Raw genomic sequence first — 20856 nt, forward strand, 5'->3', positions numbered from 1 at the left:
GGAGAAGGGTTGGCCGAGACGGAAGGTAGGAACGCTCGCAGGTGAAGTCATCCTGCCCCGTAGCGTTTGTAAGACCAGACCCGACACAACACAGAGGGTGTGGGTAGTTGCCTTTCAATTGATGAAACAAGGGTGAACTCCCCCAAAATGAGTAGACTTTGTCTCTCCAAGGGTTAGGAGCCAGTGGTGAAGTCTTGAGTAGGATTAAAGCCACTTATCTACACTCTTTCAGTGAACTGTATTATTTTAAGTGGGGAAAAGCATGTCTCTATTACATTGCTTGGAATATGAGCTTGGCCTGGCTTTGAGGCAATCATCTACTTGTTAAGTTTCTTTTCAACCCACTAGGCTTTGCGTGGAGGTGAGAAGGAGAGGAAGATCTTAGAGTTCTTTGAATAATAGAACTTAAAACAGACTGAGAAACATATATTATCTTAGTGACAGTAACTCTCAATGTGGGAAATGTTGGGAAGGCATGTTCTGTGGGAGAAAGACCTGGAAGTTTGTCTGTCCCCCTTTCCAAGGCAGGGAGGTCTGAAACATCTCTTTTCATAGGAGGAAAGGAAGACACATGTTAAAGAGAGGGGACACTCCTTTCAGAACAGTATCAGGCAAACCTGTGGTTGGGTCCTTTGGGCTTGTATTGACTGGGTGGACCTGCAGGTCCCAGCCAATCACAGGTTTCCTTCCTGCCTGTAGTCCTTCTGGTTCTGTTCACACCTCCATGCCCATTTATGAACCAGGTTCAGCTCGGTCCTCTGAGCTCCTTTATCACTTGTTCATACCTGTCACAACTCTTGGCACTTCGCATTGTCATCTGTTTGCATCTCTCCCACTACACTGAGCTTCCACAGACAGAATGCTCGTATTCATCATCTCGGCATTTCCAATGTCTAGCATGTCCCTGGCACATTAATTTATTCATCAGACATTCATTGGGTGCCAACTATGTGTCAGGTTCTGTGACCGACATTGGGCTGGGCCAAGGTAGACAAAGGGGATTTGAGGCCTGTCCTCACGGAGATGACAGTCAAGAAGGAAAGATGAGACCAGAAGCCAATAATCACACACACACAGACACAGACACATACCAGTGATAGATATGCACAACTGCCACATATTGCAAAGAGTGCTTTGAGGAAAAATAACAAGATGCTCTTGGAGAAAAGCGGTGGTGGTGATGGTGGTGGTGGGAACCAACTGAGAGCAGGGCCAAGGAAGTTTTCTCAGAAGTGACAGTTAAGCTAGGACTGTAAGGGGCAGAGGGTAGCAGAGGGACGAACAGGGCAAGAGTATTCTACTTTGAAGGAATAGAATATGCAAATGTCCTGAAGCAGGAGAATGTTTATCAACTTGCAGGAAGGAAGGCCAGTATGACCAGATTTCTGTGAGTGTGGGGTAAATGGGGAGGTGGTCAGGGGTCAGCTCAGGCCTGGCCAGGTACACCCCGATAAGAAATTAGGATTTTATTTTAAGAACAACAGGAAGGTGTTGCATTGTTTTAAAAGCAAGGGAATGATACCACCCTATTTCTGTCGTAAAAAGAGCATATTGACTGCTGTGCAGGACAGACGTGCCCCCCATAAGATGGCTTCGGGGAGAGCTGTGTTGGATTGCGTTGTATCATCCCTGTGAGAGATGTTGGCAGCTGGGCAGTGATAGTGAGGATGGAGAGGAGAGCTGGATTTGAGAAATACGAATCATCTCTCAGGTTGTTTCTTTGTATCGCTTACCTAAAATACTTCTTTCAAATTTGGATGTACATACTCATCTCTTTGGGATATTTGGAAAAAGAACTGCCTAGACACAGGAGATGAAACAAACCACAAAATCTGTCAATGCTCTTGCAATCTTCTGCCCCGTAATTCTCTAAAAACACGGGACATACATGAGTCACTGTTTCATTCAACTGGTGTTTGTTGAACGCCTGCTATGAACAAGGCATTGTGCTAGCCATTGTGAGGTTACTGATCTATTTAAAAACAAAGTAATGCAAGATTAGTGATGAAAATTTGGAACATTAGAAAAGTATAAAAAAGAAAAAGAATTTTCTTTAAACATACCTCCCACTATCAACATTTTGAAACGTTTATTTCCAGTCTTTTCCATTTTCATAGGCATGTACACATTTATTTACGTATATAAATTGGGAGCATACTATATATAGTTTTATCTCTTCCATTAAACTTTTATTGCAAGATGTCAAGTATGCAAAAAATTCATAAAATGCATACGAAACATTTAAAGGATAACAAACTATGCACTCAATCAATCACCAGCCAGGTTAAGAAGAAATAATATTACTTCCCCACGGATGCCCCTCCCTCCATCCCTTAAGGTAGCCAAATGCAGAAAGGATCCGTTTTCTTAACCTTGTTCAACTATCTTATGATTTAAATTGCAGCAGAAGGGCAAGATGCCCACTTTATCCAATTTGACACAGACCCTGGAAGATGTCTTCAAAAAGATTTTTATTACCTATATGAACAATTGGCGCAGGAACACGACAGCTGAGCAAGAGGCCCTGCAAGCTAAAGTGGACGCTGAGAATTTCTACTATGTCATCTTGTACCTTATGGTGATGATTGGAATGTTCTCTTTCATCATTGTAGCCATCCTGGTGAGCACGGTGAAATCCAAGCGACGAGAACACTCCAACGACCCCTACCACCAGTACATCGTAGAGGACTGGCAAGAGAAATACAGGAGTCAAATTTTGAATCTAGAGGAACCAAAGGCCACCATCCACAAGAACATTAGTGCAACCGAGTTCCAGATGTCGCCTTGATAAGCAAGAGAGCCATAAAGCCAACCTGTGACATCCAGGCACGAAGGGATGCCCGTGCCATGGAGCAAATTCAAATTGTCATTGCTCAGAAGACATTAAGTTCCTTGGTCTTTGTTGAGAATTTCCATGGAGATCATGTGGTTGGTCAATTAAGACAGATGACATTTCAATCTCAGTGATTCGTGCTTCTCGGCAGAGCAAAATATTTGATGCCGAAGACCTCTTTTACTTTCTGTACAATGTAAATGTCATTTTAATCAATGTCAACAGTGAAAATAAAGCCAAATTTGAAGTAAAGTGCCTGGGCAGTGGCAGTGAGGGTAGAAAGGAGAGATTAACAAATCACTGGACGTTCTTTCTCATGAAACGTTATTTTGTCTGTGACTAATTCAATTTATAAATAACCCAGATGTATTACCCAGAAGCTGAGGTTCAAAAATCTATCACTTGCTACTGGATTGACACAGGAGCATTTCTTTATTAATTCATGAACGTATATTTTGAAATGATGAATGAACAGAATCATGGGGTTACTTTATGTGTATTGTTTTCCTGGCATTTAGTTTATCTGGAAGTCCGAAGATAGGACAAACATTTCACAAGGGAAAATAGTCCACACCAGAGATGCAGAATCTTTAAGAACTACCCAGTGCAACAGAAACATATTTTTAAACGAATACTTAAAGTTTTAGAGAAAATTAACTTTTAAAAGTTCTCATTATTTTAGAAAAAATATGAAGTTGTAACATTACTTTATAAACAACCTATTCTTTTCACTCAATTTATTTTCTATTTACAATTACTTATTTCCACTTATGTTTTGAGAGACGAAAGGTATAGAAAGTGTCTAAATTGCTGATGTCTGTTGAAAAGCTAGACAGTATCTTCTTAATATTTTGCACCTTGGGGTTCACGATATCATAGGATGTCAGGGGGGCACCTCATATTCTCATCATATCATTTCATTTATAAATGAGGAATCAGCAGTCCACAGATTAGGTGCCTTCATTCATTAATTCGATAAGCAACATTTAACATTTGTCTACTTGGGTCACTGGCCTAGACCCCAGAAATCTAGAGATGAACGAGACTCCCTGAGCTGGAGGAACACACTGAGTAGAGAGGGAGTCCTATACATAAACACCATGATGACATAACGTGACAAGGTTATGAGAGAGATCAACACAAAGTGGGCAGAACTATTGCAGGGAAACGAGGGGAGGCCTAAGGTGGGTCATGGTCTACTCAGCAGCTGAGAGTAGGAAGTCAATGCAAGACAGGGGTATGTGGCTATAGCTTCGTGCCTCCTAGCTGACCCTTTTCTCTTCCCCCATGTCCTCATCTGCTCAGACAAGGCAGAGCAACCGTGAGCAGGGCCTCAAGTCTTAGGGCACTAAGACAAAATTCAAAATTGGAGCCCTTCTTCAAGGCATGCTTGTAGGACATCTTACATCGACTACAGGCTTTATCTGTTGAGAGTTGAGAGATTTACAGTATCTGTTTCCTAAAAACAAACGTGCAATTATACTAACACAAGCCTTAAATACAGCGTTAGGGAAAGTCATTCATATTCCAAGAGCAGATATGGCAAGAGTGGCTTCCTTAGATCAGAAACCCAGAAATGCAGTTCCACAGGGAAAATTCATCCCAGTGCGCCCCGAGCAGCAATCCAGGCTAAAAAATCCAGGCCTTGGGTTGGATCCCAGACAGGGATCCGAGGTTTCCACCAGCTGACAAAGACTGTCTTCTTGACCAAACTTAGTCACGCTCCTCTGAGCACTCTTCTCCACTAGGCCTCAACCTTGGCCTATAAAAACTGCAGACTCGGGGCTGGCCTGCTGGTGCAGTGGTTAAGTTCGCACGTTCCACTTTGGCGGCCTGGGGTTCGCCAGTTTGGATCCCAGGTGCGGACATGGCACTGCTTGGCAAGCTGTGCTGTGGTAGGCATCTCACATATAAAGTAGAGGAAGATGGACACGGATGTTGGCTCAGGGCCAGTCTTCCTCAGCAAAAAGAGGAGGATTGGCAGTGGATGTTAGCTCAGGGCTGATCTTCCTCAAAAAAAAAAAAACAAAACTGCAGTCTCTTGGCACAAATGGTTTCATCCTCCTCCCCACACTAAGAGACTGGAACAAATACTAGCATAGTTTCTAACAGCTCAAGGTTACATCTCTAAGAGGATCCTGCCCCCCTTAGAGTATCTGCCTGAGAAAGCTCCATGCTGCCAGAAGAATTTACAGTTCATTCCAGCCAAAACCTGGTGGTAGGCAAATCAGCCCCCTAAACCCCCTCTTGGAGCAGTTACTTTAGAAAGCTTGCCATTATAAATCCTTTCTCTCCCACTTTTGAGACGTAAATCTTTTATCACCCAGAACCATCTTGTCTCTTCGAAATGCCCGCATGCAAGGAGGGAACTCTCCCTGCCCGGTGGGCACCCTGCTCTAACTTGCACCACTGCCTCTGGTCATAAAGACAGAAATTCCTTTCTCCTCCAGGTAAGTGCCTATTAACAAACCCAGATGAGATTGACCAATTCCCCGCTTTTTGTAAGTTTCCACTTCCTTGATTCTGCTCAAGTGCCTCCACTCCCTCAGTCTCTCTTTAAAATTCCCAATTACTTCTGCACAAATCAAAGTCGAGTTTAGTTCATGCTGGACCCTCCTTCCCGTTGCAATAGTTCCTGAATAAAGTCTATCCTTAACACTTTAACTCGTGCCTGGCTTTGTTCATCTTTGACACACGAAAACAAATTGAGGGACAAAAATCTAGCTTTTCCCAATTAAGTTCATTTTATTATCATCACTGAAAGCATAGGGAGTGACACAGATGGTAATCAGCCATTTTACTTTTGGGGAATAGGAATTGCTGAATCTTTACAAGCATGTTGGGTATACAGTTGTGGAAACCATCTATCCTAGTTTGCCACTCCAGCATCAATTCCCCTCAGACCCAGGCTTGCCACTTTCAACTCGGCCACTAAGGATGCCAATTCAAACAACTTGCTGTTTTTCCTTTCCATCCCGTTTGCTTTCAGAGTTACTCCTGCTTGGTCTACTGGCTCCACAGGACCTGAGTTCTACCTAGTCCTTACAGGGTAGCTCAGAAGCGATTTGACGAAGTGCTCATGGTAGTGGCTGCCCTGATGGAGTCTAGATCCAGATTACTGAGACAGGTCCCAGTTCCGGCACTTGCTGACTTTAAAACCCTGGACAACTCCTTTAATCGGTGTCTCCATCTCCTCACCTGTGAAACGGTCATAATGACATTATGTCCTTTACAGGCTTGTTATGAGACTTCAGTAAGACAAGAGCCTCCAAGTGCTTAGAACAAAGCTATTTTTGTCACTTTCTCCAGGAAAACTTCGCTTGTTGACAGAACTAAACCCCCTACCCCTCGGTCTGTCCTTTCCTTTGCACTCCCTAGCATTTTGTACCTCATCATCACACAATGTCATAACGGGATCGGGAGTTAGACCGCCTGGGTTCAAACCTAGATTCTGTCGCTGCAATTCGCGCGTTGTCTTGCGTCAGCCACTTAACCTCCCTTTGCCTCAGTTTCCTCATCCACAGAAGAGTGAGCCGAGCCGTGGTAAGAGCTCTGTGAACATTCCTGCTCGTTCCCTTGTATTTGGGCGTCCAGTTTGCGCTCTCCCCGAGCAGGGACTGAGTATGCTCAAACTCCGCATGCGTTTACGAAACTTTTGTTGAATGAAGGTATCTGAGAACAGTACCAAGCACCTTGCCGCTATCCCAAAGGAAAATGCATGCATTTTGTCAGCGAAGATGAACGCTGTTTGGAAACTTCTGGGGACCCACGTGTGCTCAGACAGCTGCGAGGAGCACTCAGGGAATGAGGGACAGGCGAGGACCGAGGGGCCCCGCGACGCCCCGCCCTCCGCCAGTCCTCCTCCAGCTCGGATAAATTCGGAATGAGAACACACCCCAGGAGCGGGCTCAGGTACCCAACCCACTCCCAGCAGCTGCTCCCCACCGGGCCAATCCCCATCCGCAACCCGCGCCGCAGCTGCATAAAGGCCGCCCAGGCTACTGCGCCGGCGCGGGGTGGTGTGCCTACGAAGGCCGCTGGGCCCACTGCGCCGGCGCAGAGCGGTGCACTTCGGGACTGGTAGTTCCCCGCGGCATTGTGGGAGTCGTGGTTTGTCTGCGGGCCGGGCGCTGGAGCCTCCGCGGCCTGGAGCTGTAAGTGGATGCCGTCCGGGTCAGCGGGATCCTGACCCGAAGCAGAACAGCTCTTTGGGGACCTGGGGAGTCCGGCTGGCGGCTCGCGTTCGCGCTTTCTCTCCAGGACGCCCGCCAGCTGGCCCCCGGCTGTGGGTGGGGACCTGGGGGTTGACGGCCACCCCGGCCCGCACCCACGGAGCGCCCCTGCCTGGCCGGGTCATCCAGGCGCCGTGAGATCCGCGGACCCGGCCCCGGGGGCGGCGTGTTTAGGCCGGCACGCGGTCCGAGCGGGGCCCAGAGGCAGCCAGAGGGTGTTGGTGTCCGAAGGGTTTTGGGGGAGGAGCGAATGTTCTGGACGCCGTGTTCTGTGGAAGGGTGAGGGATGCGGTGGCCGCCCTTGGCCCCCATCCTGGGGTCTGAGCAGGGCAGGTGTTCCTCTCCAAGTGTCGGGCTGAGGCCCAGCCCCTCTGGCCCTGGGAACCCCGGCTGACCGGGCTGTGGGGCTCAGAGGTCCACCAAGTGATGCCCAAGCTTCGCATGGAACCTCCCCTCCCCCAACCAGCCCTACCTCAAATGATCAGGTGAAGAGTTGGGGAGAAAAGGGTAGAGACTGGGAATGAGAACAGCTTCGCAAAGTTCACACTAAGGACACAGCCTAACTAGTGGCTGGAATGAGCTTAGACACCAAGAGACAGACGGATCCTTGAGTTTGTTAGGTGTGCCAAGAAGAAAACATAGTTTGTGGCCAATCCATTCTCCGTATTGCTTTAATCGGCCTAACCAAAATGAGTGAATAATTTTTTTTCTGTTTTCTAGGCGAAATCTGGCAAAGGAAAAAATTAGGATTTTTTGCAGTAAAGGAAATAGAATGATTTCTATCTAAGCCATTGGTTCTTGAGTTTAAGCTGAAACTGTGGATAGTTCTGGGGAAGTTTAAAATTTCCTGCACTTCATAGATTTTATGCCTCGCCAAATTGTCCCCATGTTGTTGGTTTTTGCAGTTCAGCCCTCAGATGCCAGCTGCCTCCTGTTTCTAATACTGCATCCGGTGTACATATGGCAGCCGAGCAAATAGCCCGCGGATATTTTTAGCTTTCTCAGTTGTCCTCATTTGCTGAAGTCCTGCGGGGTGCTACAGAAATGGCTGAGTTGGAGCATGTAATTGAAGGGAGGTGGGGAAAGGTTATAATTTGGAGGCAGTGGGTGGAAATGAGCCAGCTTGCTCTGCCCTCTCGTCTCCTACCCTCACGGGACCCCTTTCACTACTTGGAGGTTGATATTAAATGTTTCTTTCCTGAAGAGCTTGAATTTATCGCTCTAGGTATGACGTCGAGGCAGCTGCCAGTGTATTTTTCCAGTCAGGTTCTGTGATATCAGAGACAGTGGTGACTTAGGAATTTCAGAGTTGTTCTTTGGATTCTGCTTTTAAAAATAAGAACGCTTTGTTTTAGAGAGATTAGTGACTTGCTCCAGGTCACATGCCCTGCCGTTGGTGTCACCAGGAATAGAGTCCGCATCTGCAGTTCTCCGGGTCCACAGGTGGTTCTTGATACCTTGTCCTTTTGTCTTGCAGTGACTGCTGTTTGCCGTGCATGCCCCTCATGTATGTTCTTCAGCTTGGCATGTCCATTAGTGGCAGGAGGGATATTTGTCATAACAATAATGGTTATTTATTTAGTGCTTTCTGTGTGCTGAGTGTATACAATCCGCTCTCTGAAGGAGAATTTACAGATGGGGAGCTGAGGCTTAGAGAGGCCCAATGGCTTGTCCAAGGTCACACTAGCAAGCATAGTACATGTTTGCCCAATGGCTGGACCACTGGGTGTTCTTTTAGTTTATTTCCTCCTCTAAGCTTTTTGGACCTATTTGTTGTCCTTGACCTTGGGAATTAATCTCTTACCTACTTCAGTTCGCTAGATATGTAGTTTGGCCTCAGAAAATTTGTCAGGAACAGCCAAACTCACTTATTGCATTTGTACAAAACTCAAAATAGAAGTTTTAAAAATAAAATTTCCATGACCTTAAACATTTTATTTTGATTTACAAATGGGTAAACCCTGAGACTATTAGAGATTACTCGAAGTGAAAATTCCAACAGCAGCTTATAACATGTTAGGAAAGTATTTCTCCAGTGCGCATCAGCATCTGCTGCTACTTAAAGATGAACAGGCCATTTATACACAAAGGTAACAGGCACCTTCAATCGCCGTCGTCACATTCAAACAGGTGTATGGTGTAAATTCCTGTCGTTGGCTTATCTGACTTTGAAAAAGTTATGGGGAAAACCTGGCTATCTCGTGCCACCTGCCAGTTTGTTTTCATGATCATGTGTGACCTTGAATAGATGAGGTATGACCTTTTTATATTCAGATGCTTTTGTAAGCGAAAGTTTTTCTACAACATCTTTCCTGAAGTTCATCTCATCCCCATTCTAAAGGTCTGTGGAATTTTCTGCTGCTTTTCTGAATTCTAAGTGCATTGAAAGAAGCTCCCTGGTGATTGTTGAATGCAGAGCTCTCTGCCTGCATCAGGTTAAGACTCTGGAGCCGCGTGGATGGGTTCGAATCCCGGTTCCCACCGTGTGACCCTGGATGCATTATGTAATCTTTCTGTTCCCTCGTCTCGGAAGTGGAGACAATAAACTCTCCCTCGTAGGACTGCTGTGAAGGCAGAACGAGTTCATGCATCTGTGCACTTCAGCATGCCCGCACGACAAAGGGAAGCTGTGATTATTGTGCTGTAAGTGCCGAATTTCAGAAAACCTAGGGGCCTTCGAGCCCATCTAGTTGACACCCCTTTCTTCATTTACAGATGGGACCGAGGCCCCCAGAGGGAAGTCACTTTCCAGAGTGTGTAGGTTCTCCATCCAGAGCTCGAGTCTTCTGAGTCTTGGGGTATGTGTCGTATTCTAAAAATGGTGGCATACAGGGCCTCAGAGCAGATCCTGTGCTCCGCTGTGTCCCTGCCGTGTCACTTCCTGCCTCACCTCCTCCTCGGTCTCCCTCACGTTTTAGAGGGAATCCTAGATAGGAATTTCTTTCTTAGGACAGTTTTTTCCCCCTGTCGTTTATTCCCTTCCCTCCAGATGTTTTTTAAATACCTAGATTAGCTTAATTAACACTCAGAGGACCTGAGCACCAGAAAGGCACTCAGCCACAAACCGGCTCGTAGGGCAGGAGTGGGTGGAGGAACAGATTCTGGACCCGGGCTCTCGTGTCCTCAGATGGATGGGAAGGAGCATGTGTCGCCTTAGGAGCAGCGCTGCCCCGTCCACTTGGGCCCAGGCTCCCAGCCCTGGTGAAGGGCAGCGAGGAGATCTTTCTGCCCAACAAGGGCCAAGGCTGTCTCAGCCCTCACCTGGGCCATCTGCTTTCCACCGGGCTCTGGGTCTTGTGGGAACCCTTAACCCTCCTCTCTACAGAGCTTGCTCTCTTTGCTCATCTGCCCTCTCTCCATCAAAGAGGAGTCTTCCTAAGGTGGTCTGCTCTAGAAAGCCCAGACTGACCTGTTTCTTCTCTTCTCCACCAGAGCAGTGGGTCCTGGTCTTCCAGCTCCCTCTGCTCGTTTGCCTGTCTGCGTGGACCTCATTGATCGGGAGTGAATTCACGGCTGGTCCAACATGAACTGGAAGGTGAGAATAGTTTTAAACACTTAGGGCTTGGCTTTGTTCTTTCTCCTGATTCTAAGAATTCAGAATGATAGTTTTGTAGAGGTAAGTTGATTAAAAAGATTAAAGCAGGAATCATAATAACATTTAATCTTTTAAGTTAAAACATATAAATGTACATTTGTTCATCAGACTTTTGGAGGCAGGCGAGGCCTTTTCTTTGCCAGGGTGTCCACTGCCTCCAGATCTGCCTTACTTCACTTGCAAAAACCACGCCTTTGAAGTTTCACCTACAGTGTCACATTTTGCTTTCTTTAAAGTGGATTAAGATCTTACAAAGCAATCTGTACACAAAGTCTTTCCAGATTGTAATGCTCTTCCCTAATCTTTTATATTTGTGTTGCCAACAGCATTTTTTTTCCAACTCAAATTAAGCCTTTCAAAGCATTCGGTTAGTTTTCATGGAAACAACTTTTTCTTTTATGTGGTCATATTGCATAAGTGTCAATGTTTAAATAAATTATCTGTTATAACATCAGGTACACTTAAACTGGCTGGGGAATAAACACCACTGACCCTTGTGAAACATGAGATCAGCTGGTGGGAGCAGAAGTTCAAGGGCAGCTGATGAGGTTCCCATTAACCATGGGCAGCAGTCTGCGGGTCTTAGAGAGGGAGAGGAGAGTGCCCCGTTAGATCTCTGAAGTAGCAGGGTGAGCTTGGGAAGTTGGCTAACAGAGCAGCCCCTAAAATATGTGTTTATTGTAGATTCTTTGAAAAGTATGAAATCAAATAAAAATCATACATCGTCTCACCATCCAGAGATGGCTGCTGTTAACAATTTTGGTGTATTTTCTTCCAGTATTTTTTTCCATATATATAAGTTTAGTGTGTGTACTTTCAAATTTAGGTTCTTGTTGTACATGTTTTTTCAATTATTATAAGCGTTTCCTTGTTCAAAACATCCACCTGCTTTCTGTTGCAAGAACTGGAAAGGTCTGGAAGCAGGATCCGGGAGCTAGGAGAGTACAGACCCTCCCTCCTTCTCCAGCTCCTTGGGGCACGGGCTTGGGGTCCCTGCAGGAGGGCTGTGGGGACTTCTCCAGAAGAGCCTGGTTGAAGTGAAGGAGGCAGAGCGAGGATTCTGTGAAGGGTTGAAAATTAGGTGCATTTGTTAATCAGGTAGTGGGGTTCCAGAGCTCACAGTGAGAGGGTGGGAGAGAGAGGGTGTAAGGGGAAGAAGCAGAAGCACTGGGGGTGGGAGTTAGGGCGGGACTTCTGCCCTCTGCAGCACCGAAAGGACGGCAGGCAGTAACTGTGCTACAGGCCCTGTCAGCAAGGTCAGAGCGCTGTGCTTGGTGCCGCAATGGCTCTCACACTTCAGCATCAAAACCACTGTGTTAATAGGCCTCTTGTGGCTCCCACCCCTGCGTTTCTGATCGCGTAGGCCTGGGGTTAATGAGTTCCCAGCTGATGCTAATGCACACTGGTCTAAAGCAATGCACAGAGGAAGCTTTCTTTTTAGTGGTGGAGTGACATCAACCCACTTGACCCCCCAGTCCAGTCCTGCTTGTGACAAAAGGACTCCTTTCTGTATCAGGAACAAAATCCACCTGGACCTTCCCAGCTTTAGGCAGACACACAGCACCATGGCTGCCAGGGAGCAACGTCATGTTTAAAAAGGGAGACCTTCCCTTTAGCATCGGAAAGGAGTGGCCTCTCCTTATGCCCTGACTGCTCGGAGCCCCAGGAGGCTGGAGGATTATGTAGCCCCCGGTGCATTCCCTCTCTGCCTTGGGGGCCTGTGGCCGTCAGTCAGCACTGCCCGTGCATTGGCAACAGAGTGTAGCCTCATTCTTTAAAGGGTCAGCCATTCTCATTACGCAGGTGTTGGGGTTTTGTTTAAAAAAATTGGTGTAGATGTAGTCCACCCCAACAATATTTTATTCATTTACCGCCTTGAGGGTTTGCATGTTTTGAAAGTTAATGTGAGAAGGGGTTTGTTAGAAGGAAATCAAAGGAAGAGATTCAACACCACTGAAGCCTGGTACCCCAAAGGGCAGGACCGGGGCCCCTTAGTACGCAAGAAGGCCCCTTTGCTTCAGCCCTTGTAGCATCCTTGACCTCTCCTGCCTCTGCTCTGGCCCCCTCTCAAACCTGAAACTTCTGCCTCTTGTCACCTCCTCTCCATTACCTTTAAAAAGAAAGTAAATACCAAAACCTCTTAGCTGTGCCCATCTGTGGATGTGTTACCATTTCAGTGGATTTTCTAACTTCTGATTGAGAGAGACATTACTGTAGCTGCTAAAGCTAAGTTTCGTGTTTAGCTCACGCGGGCGACACCCTGGGCTGTGATGTGGGCTCCATCACGGTAGGACTCTCGTGGCTCATCCGTAGATCGAGAGACTTAGAAGATGGTAGCTCTTCCAATATGAACAGGGCTCAGTTAGCCTAGAAAATCCTAGTGAACATAAAAAGAGGTGTATTTCAACAAACTCGTGATTTTTGCCTCCAAAGAGACAAATAACATTTAACATTCTTTTCTTTCATAGCTGATTTATAAACGTGGAGTCAAGCCTCTTCTCTCTAAAATGAGAACCTTCCAGAAAGTAAATGACTTAGAGGATGATTTGGAGGAGGTGGGGAGGTTGGCCATGGGTCTCAGGAGGAAGGACCTGGAAACCAAATCAGCGTTCTAAGCTGCTTATGTTTGTCGAGATAGAAAGTTTCACTTTTGTAACTTTTTTAGTCTTTTGTATTGTTGCCAGAGTGATCTTTCTGAAGTGCATATGTTCTGTTTATTCTCGACTGTTAAAATGATTTTGTGGTTGAAAACTATTACCTAGTGACTCCGAGTGTTCTTGTGTTCCTATTGTTTTAGTTAAATTAAACCAATTTAAGTATTTGGAGTCCTCCTTTTGATACCTGTTACGTTCCTACTGCGTCACATTGCAGCCTTCCTCAAATGTCGGTAAGGAACCCGTTCAGTAACTTCAGAGGTGGTGGTTCCAGCTGCCTTTGGTAGGGTCAGTAGCCACGCCGTCGTTGATTTGCATAATTTACTTGTGAAATTGGTGAGGATCAGGGAGAGCGGCATGTCTTACAGTCGTGTGTGGTGATGACGACTTCAGGCTTTGGGGCAGTCGGAGCACAGTCAGACCCTCACCTTTCTGGACTTGACGTTCTCTCAGCCGTAAAATGAGGACAGTCTGTCCGCCTCGTGGGGACACTCTGAGGATTAAAGGGAGAAGTCTGTGTGAGGCGCTTAGAGCACAGGAAGCTCCCAGTGGGTGGTAGCTGATGCTACAGCTTCCATATGTGAAATCTTCGTCTAGGTCTGAGTCATAAAGAATTAGAATAAAACTATAGGAACATACGTGTACATAATTTCTCATTTCATTAATGCCATTTCATTGAAAATCAGGAATCAGTGGAAAGAAGCCTGGCACGGGGGTTAGAATGTTCTGTCCCAACTCTGGCCTCATCAGGAATTAGCTGTGTGATACTGATTGATGTCTCAACTGCCAGGAGCTTTACTTTCCTTGTTTATAAAACAAGGTGGTAGACTGAGTCATCTTTAAAATCCTTTCCTGCCGTTCAGGTCTGTGAGCATATTGTTCTCAGCTAAAGTTTTCACTAACTAGTTTCAGATTAACTGGAGCTACACTGTTAGGGGGAGGACAAGTGTACTCCCTGTAGTAGAATCTCATTCTGTGGGTGTTACATATCATACGTGGTGTTTGGCAGTTTAACTAATGATTTCATTAGAATAAGTCCTACCTAGTCCTTTAGAATAATGATCATTCAACAAAAGTGTACCTTTTTGCTTTATTTGGGAAGGTTTTTTTTTTTTTTTGCTTTAGGAAGATTCACCCTGAGCTAACGTCTCTGCCAGTCTTCCTCTATTTTGTATGTGGGCCACCACCACAGCACGGCTGCCAACGAGTGGTGTAGGTCTGTGCCTGGGAACCGAACCCAGGCTGTCAAAATGGAGTGCACTGAACTTAACCACTAGGCCATGGGGCCAGCCCCAGGTAGGAATTTTTAATCGCACCAAAAGCTCATAATTATCCTTCAGGTCATACTAATCATGTTGACAAATCTAGCATAGTATTTGCCTTGAGATACTATTGTGGTAGATAGAATTTCATAAGAAAGCTCACTCGCGCAAAGAGGAATTCAAATCCCTGCTTGTTCCCCAGACTTCATGTTAGCCAATGGCTTAAAACTTCTCTCCAACAGAAAATTACAGGAACAGTAAATAGTGGCCATGTTTTAATGTTTTAAGTTTTATTGTATTTTATTTTTGTATTTATTTTACATTCAAGTATGAGTGCTGATGGGTAGCTGGAACCAAGAGGAAATTGTGTACTAAAGTAGAAGAATCCAGAAGGAAGGTCTGGTCCAGCCTTCCTTCACAGGTGAAAAGGAGGAAGCTCAGAAAAGTCAAGTGACTGACCCAGGTCGCACAGTCAGTTGGTGGCAGAGTGGAGCCGTCACCCAGGCTCCCTGGCTCTGGCTCCTTGCACTGGACCACGCTGCTGCATCAGAAGCAGAGGGCCTGGGTGATGGGCAAAGTACATGGTCAGGTCGCGAGAGACCAGCGTTATGACGTCTGTAGTCTACTGGTGGTCCTCTCGGTGAAGCCAGCAGCCAGGGGGTGATGAAAGGCAGAGCTCAAACCAGACTGTCAGTGATGTGGGGACAGGCACCGTGTCTGTCCTGCTCACCAGTGAAGCCCCAGCACCTGGCCTAGTGCCTGTTACATAAGAGGTGCTCGGTAAATGTTTGTTGACTGACGGAACATAAAAGAAACACTCCTTATCAACTGCAGAACGTTGAGAGTGGTTTCTTTCTTCTTTAAGGTGCTTGAGCACGTGCCCCTGCTGCTGTATATCTTGGCAGCGAAAACATTAATTCTCTGCCTGGCATTTGCTGGAGTCAAAGTCTACCAGAGGAAGAGACTGGAAGCAAAACAGCGACAGCTGGAAGCTGAGAAGCAGCAGCAGGCGGAGAAGAAAGACAACTAAAGGGAAATCAGAGGTACTGGGACTTTGCAAGTGTGAACTGTACGGTGGGTCAGGGTGGGCCGTCCTCGGATGTGAGAGCTCAGAGAACCCCACGTCCCTCGGGTCTGGAGGCGGCTGAGGGCTCGGGGCCCCGCCTGTCGTCTGAGGTCGAGCTGCTGTGGATGAGGGGAGTGCAGATCCCAGCCCTTGAGCCAGGGCACATGTGTGATCCGTCCGCACCTCGGCTCTGAGCCTGCCTGGTTCTCCCTTAGCGGGAGTGCTGGTGCTTTCCAGCTGCTGGGCCACAGCACTCCTGGGAATTTCATGAAAGCGGTGGACCTTCTCCTCGGAGAAGTGCACATACTAGAAATACCTACAAGTGTGTGTAAAATTCCTCCCGGGTCATTTGAAACCCCTGCCTGTGCCTGAGATCAGAAACCCTCTGTCTTCAGGATGAAGTCTGACTCCCGGGTACGGCGTGTAAATCCCTTCCCAGTCCAGGTCACATTTGCGCTTCTGCAGCCCTCTCCCCGTGCTCCTGCAGGCCACTGCTTCACCACAGTAGACTGCCAGGCCCCTCTGCCACTGCTTGTTGGCTCCCTGGCCTAGAGGGCCCTTCCCAAAGACGACCTCACCAGGCGCGAAGTCTTACTCCTCGTCGTAGCCCAGTGCCCACAGCGCACACAGGGTGCCCGGAACGTGTTTGTTAAGTACATCAAGGCACCAGGAAGTTGTTATTAAGCCCAGTGAGAGAGTTATCATATGACAGTTAGCGGTCTCCTTAATTCTGGTGTGCTGTCCAATTTTTTCATTTATCAGGTTGAATTCTGTGCTTCTCTAAAAGTTAGAGGATTCAAATATCATGGTAGGTGGTTCCAGATCAGTGATTCCCAAACTTGGCTAGCAGTCAGAATTGCCTAGGGTGCTTGCTAAAAATTAAGATTCCGGGGCTGGCCCGGTGGCACAGCAGTTAAGTTCGCACGTTCTGCTTCCGTGGCCCGGGGTTCGTTGGTTCGGATCCCTGGTGCAGACATGGCACCGCTTAGCAAGCCATGCTGTGGCAGGCGTCCCACATATAAAGTAGAGGAAGGTGGGCACGGATGTTAGCTCGGAGCCAGTCTTCCTCAGCAAAAAGAGGAGCATTGGCAGCAGATGTTAGCTCAGAGCTAATCTTCCTAAACAAAATAAATAAAAATGAAAATACAGATTCCCAGGCTCCAGCCTCAGAGAGATTCCGTTTGCCTGTGGTTGGGTCTGGACATCTGTTCTTACGTAGTCCTCTTAGCAACAGGTCACTGTAGGAACCACAGGGCTGGTGACATCCAAAACCCCACCCACACTGAGCTTCCATGCTTCTGGAAAGGTGACCTCCCTTACAGTACCTGCAGACTTGTCGAGGGTACGGGCAGACTTGTTAGTCGTAATAGTGGTACTTACTGAATGGTTATTCTGTGCTGGCGTTTTGCTGAGCGTTTCATACACAGCGGTGTTGTGTCGTATCCTCCTCCTGACAACTCTGTGAGGTCCATGCAGATTGAGAAAGTGGCTCACACTGTACACGGTGAGGAGCAGAACCAGAACTGGCCCAGGTCACACACCCCACCACCGGGCCGCACCCCTGGCCGCGCCGCCTCGCTGAGCGCAGGGCCGTGAGCTGTGAGAAGGCCCGTGGCTCCCTGGTGCTCGCCGCCTCTGTCACCCGCCCGGCGCCACTCCCTGAGCCTCGGGGAGCTGCACACTTGTGCCAGGCAGAGAGGTTACTGTGGTGGAATCTCGCCTTTCTTTGTTTTTAAGATGTGTTATGGACTGAAACTCAAGAGTAGGCACTAGGGTGATGGAAAAGGGAGCAGTTAGAAATTAAGAAGGGTGAGGGAAGGCGGTTCTATTGAAATCTTGACTGAATTTCCGTTCCAGACATCATTTTGTGTGTTAACCCAAGAAGAGGAACAAAGATTGGGTGTGTGGTCATAAACGCTTCTTCCATCCCACAAACACCCACAGAGGCCTGCAGTGACATGGGGACCATGGCTCACACAGCTGCGCTTGGAGCTGGCCACGGGCTTCACATTCCCTCCCAGGGGGCAGCTCCTCAAAGCCTGGAGCCTTGTTTTAAACAAAAGGATTTCTAGATGGAAGGAAATTATGACACTAAAAATCTATTCATTAATAAATGAACTTCAGTGGTTTCTGTTAGTTAATCTAAATGGCTGAACACAGGGGCTAACGCTGAGCAAGTGAAATGTTCACTATTATTTTATTAGACATTTCATGCTATCCCTTTGGTCTTCCTTTCTAGATTTTGTAATTTAAATGTCAGCTTGAGGGGACTCCAGCTGAGAAGAAAGAGAAGAAAGACTTAATTATTGAATCATGGGTCAGAGGATAAACTCCCAAACTATAGCTCTAACTTAAAATAATGTGAATTTTTATGTGCTTTTGAAAGAAACAGTATTTTGTTTACTGAAATAAAATACCTTTGTAAAAAAAGGTGTCTCTGGTCTTTGGAATAAACCAAAGTCTGTCTCTCTGTCTGTCTGTGTGTGTCTCTCTCATACACACACCCCCCTCTATGTTGTGAGAGGAGGGACTTCTGCAAACTCACCCTCTTCCAGCATTTTCTCACTGTGGGTCCCAGATCACAGGTTCGCCTCCACAGAGGACTGGGCCGCAGGAGAAGTGGCGTTGGCCACGGGGGATGGAAGCCTCGGCCTGCTCGCCGTCCCCCACCCCTCCGTCCCTCTAGTCTGCCCCCTGCCATACACCCCTTTTCTTCTCTTCCCTCCCACAAGCACTGTCACCCTTGTGCGCGTGTTTTCATTGTTGGGGGAAGGAGTTTGTCCAGGAGCGTTGATGCCTCTGCCGATCTGTGAGGGTCTGTATGGAGGATCACCGTGTGCCCATCTGCCACGATGGGTCCCAAGTCTTGAAGAACCCCTTGCGCTGAGTCCTGTGGTGAGGGAACAGGAGGAACCCATGAGCTTTGTCCTCTTCCCGCCGGTTTGCTTGTTGGGGTTTGCTGAGAAGAGAGGAAGGGTGGACACACCGAAGGGACTTTCAGATCGGAGAGCAGGGGGCCTGATAAGACTTTTTGACTTGGCACCTAACAGACTGAGGTCTCTATTAAAAGGTTCAAGTTCTCTCACTTTTCGAGAAACCAGAGAGGATGGGGAATGAGAAAGCAGTCACCAAAGCTGTGAATGCAGTGGAGTGTTGGGTTCCATTGCCACTGGCCATGTGGAAAATTTGTGTGACTGTGTATTAATAAATGTCTACTGTGTCCCGGCCCAGATTGGTAGAAGGTGGAATTTTAAACGTGAGAAGTAGAGGGAATTTTATCTTAAATTTTCCTGTTTGCTGGATGCTGTTAATCACAATTTAGAGAGCAGGATTCACATGGAGTCAGAATTATGAGTGCAGAATAGACCCTGACCCTACAAACTGCAAATCCCAAAATAGTCAAAAGGGGGCTTTCCGTTAAGCTTGCACCCCAGCCTCCCCGCGGGTCTTTGCCCGGGAGCCTCCGTCCGCTGGGGGTCTCGTGGAGTGTGAACGAATGGCCAGAGCAGAGGAGTAATGCCCTTGGGTTTCTGTGACCTGGCCCCCAAGCTTCCCTCATCTGCTTAGGTGGGGCCCAGAACGACCCTGGGTCACGGCTGACCCTCCTGTCGTCGTCAGAGCGCCCTCTGCAGCCTGGCAGGTGACCCGCCCGCCCTGCTCTAGAGACGCAGCCTCTGCTTCCTCTCTCTGCGGGACTAGGGCGTCACCGGTTCCCAGCACGCCTGGCATAACCCCCACCTCTGGGCGCCCTTTCCTCCCACTGCGCTCCTGCCCGTGTGCCTCATAAATCCGAAGGGGAGGGGCTGTTGGCTTTTCACGAAGAACCTTAATATGCCTAACCAGTAGATGTTTATGTTTATTTTAAACACAGGTGCTTTTCTAGGCTTTGGGACTTAAAACTCAGTTTTGGAATTTGCGGAACACCTGGCCGTCTTGGAAAATTTGTAGAGGATGACCTAAGAATGGGACTAAACCGTTGACCACATCCGTGGGTTTCCTGGAAACAGTGTGTGGGGGTTTTTAGTTACCTTTCTTATACGCTTTTCCACCACTAGGGGGAGGTGATCAATCACCAGTTGGAGTTATTGATAGCATTCCACTCCATAAACATGAAGTCAGTCGATTTGCAGTTGACTTTAAATAATTGGTAGGATACACGCATGCGTGGGTGGATGTAGGTGGGTAGATAGATGATAAAGCCCACAACTAGGACTCCATCTGGACTGCACCCATCCGGCCACTCTCTGACCATAATCGAGCATAAGTCCACAAGAAGGAGGAGACCCTGGGTGGCTGAAAGGTGTTTCAAAGACATAAACGGAAATCCATGTCCTCCATCCACAAGAGGGGCCTAGGATCCCACATCCTATTCAATCTTAGTGGACACGTTCCTAACACATTTTTTGGATTTTCAAGCTTACAACATACTAGAAATAAAAAGGAAGAAAGGCTGTTGGCAGCAGAAATACCTTAGAGCAAGAGAGACAGTCTTTAAGCAGCAGACTAAGAGAACTCATGGCGTGATTGCCCAGTGCCGGATCAGGAACACCACATATTATGACGTGATGTTCGTAATGATGAGCTTAGTCATTAAGAAAAAGGTTAGGTTGTGTTTATATACTTTGCTTAACAAGGCAGAGACACATGTAATGTATTTCAGGAACTGAATAGTTCCAACAAAAAATCTGGGGTGCTTTAAAAAGGGTCACCTCCCCCCAAGCTATGTCCAAATTCTCATTCTAGGGAAATGTGGCTGTCTGCAGGACGCATTCCTAACGGTTTTCAGGCCAGTCTCCCTGGCTGGATTCCGTGGACGTTCGTTGAGCTCGGCTCTGTGGAGCAGGTCTTGTCCTTGTTGGACTGAAGCCGGGGGTCACAGAGTCTAGAGGTGATGAGGATTTTTAGGCTGCTTAATTTTAAAATGGTTTATGACGAGGATTTTTAGGCTGGTTACTTTTAAAACTACAGATAAGAAGCAGGCTCCGAGGAGTGGAATTTGTTTGCCCTTTGATCAGAGACAATTGCATTTGTGAAGGAAATCTCCATGCCTCCCTCTCTGCCCCAGGAGGAAGGGGGGATGGCCTTATCTCTGGAAACTCTTAATGGGGAAGGCAAGAACTTAAGTTGTTTACTGTCTGGCAACCTCATGTAACTGACCCCCCACCCCAAAATCCTCCTTTGTCTTTAGTTGAAGATAATATTTGAGCGGTGACT

General features: G+C 47.2%; 2 protein-coding genes across 7 annotated transcripts in view; both read left to right on the forward strand.

The window, feature by feature from the left end:
• KCNE2 (potassium voltage-gated channel subfamily E regulatory subunit 2) overlaps positions 1-2929 on the forward strand; it is a 65398-nt gene extending 62469 nt beyond the window's left edge. For both annotated transcript variants that reach the window (XM_070597209.1, XM_008516991.2), the window contains exon 2: positions 2405-2929. In XM_070597209.1, coding sequence (XP_070453310.1) covers positions 2405-2788 — 384 coding nt within the window. In that variant the 3' untranslated portion in view covers positions 2789-2929. The remainder of the gene's footprint in view (positions 1-2404) is intronic.
• A 3917-nt stretch (positions 2930-6846) lies between these two features.
• On the forward strand, positions 6847-18031 carry SMIM11 (small integral membrane protein 11). 5 transcript variants are annotated; one of them, XM_070597212.1, is made up of 6 exons: positions 6863-6987; positions 8421-8508; positions 9781-9863; positions 10503-10600; positions 15442-15619; positions 17882-18031. In XM_070597212.1, exons 4-5 carry the CDS (start codon positions 10589-10591, stop codon positions 15604-15606), a joined length of 177 nt encoding a protein of 58 aa, XP_070453313.1. In that variant the 5' UTR covers positions 6863-6987; positions 8421-8508; positions 9781-9863; positions 10503-10588; the 3' UTR covers positions 15607-15619; positions 17882-18031. The 5 variants fall into 5 exon arrangements, with proteins under 5 accessions (XP_008515169.1, XP_008515204.1, XP_070453313.1 ...); XM_070597210.1 differs by having other exon boundaries at positions 6865-6987; positions 10498-10600; XM_008516947.2 differs by lacking the exon at positions 8421-8508 and having other exon boundaries at positions 6847-6987; positions 10498-10600.
• The last annotated feature ends 2825 nt before the right edge of the window (positions 18032-20856 follow it).

The sequence above is a fragment of the Equus przewalskii genome, chromosome 27, assembly GCF_037783145.1.
Source record: "Equus przewalskii isolate Varuska chromosome 27, EquPr2, whole genome shotgun sequence".
NCBI classification, from domain to species: Eukaryota; Metazoa; Chordata; class Mammalia; order Perissodactyla; family Equidae; genus Equus; species Equus przewalskii.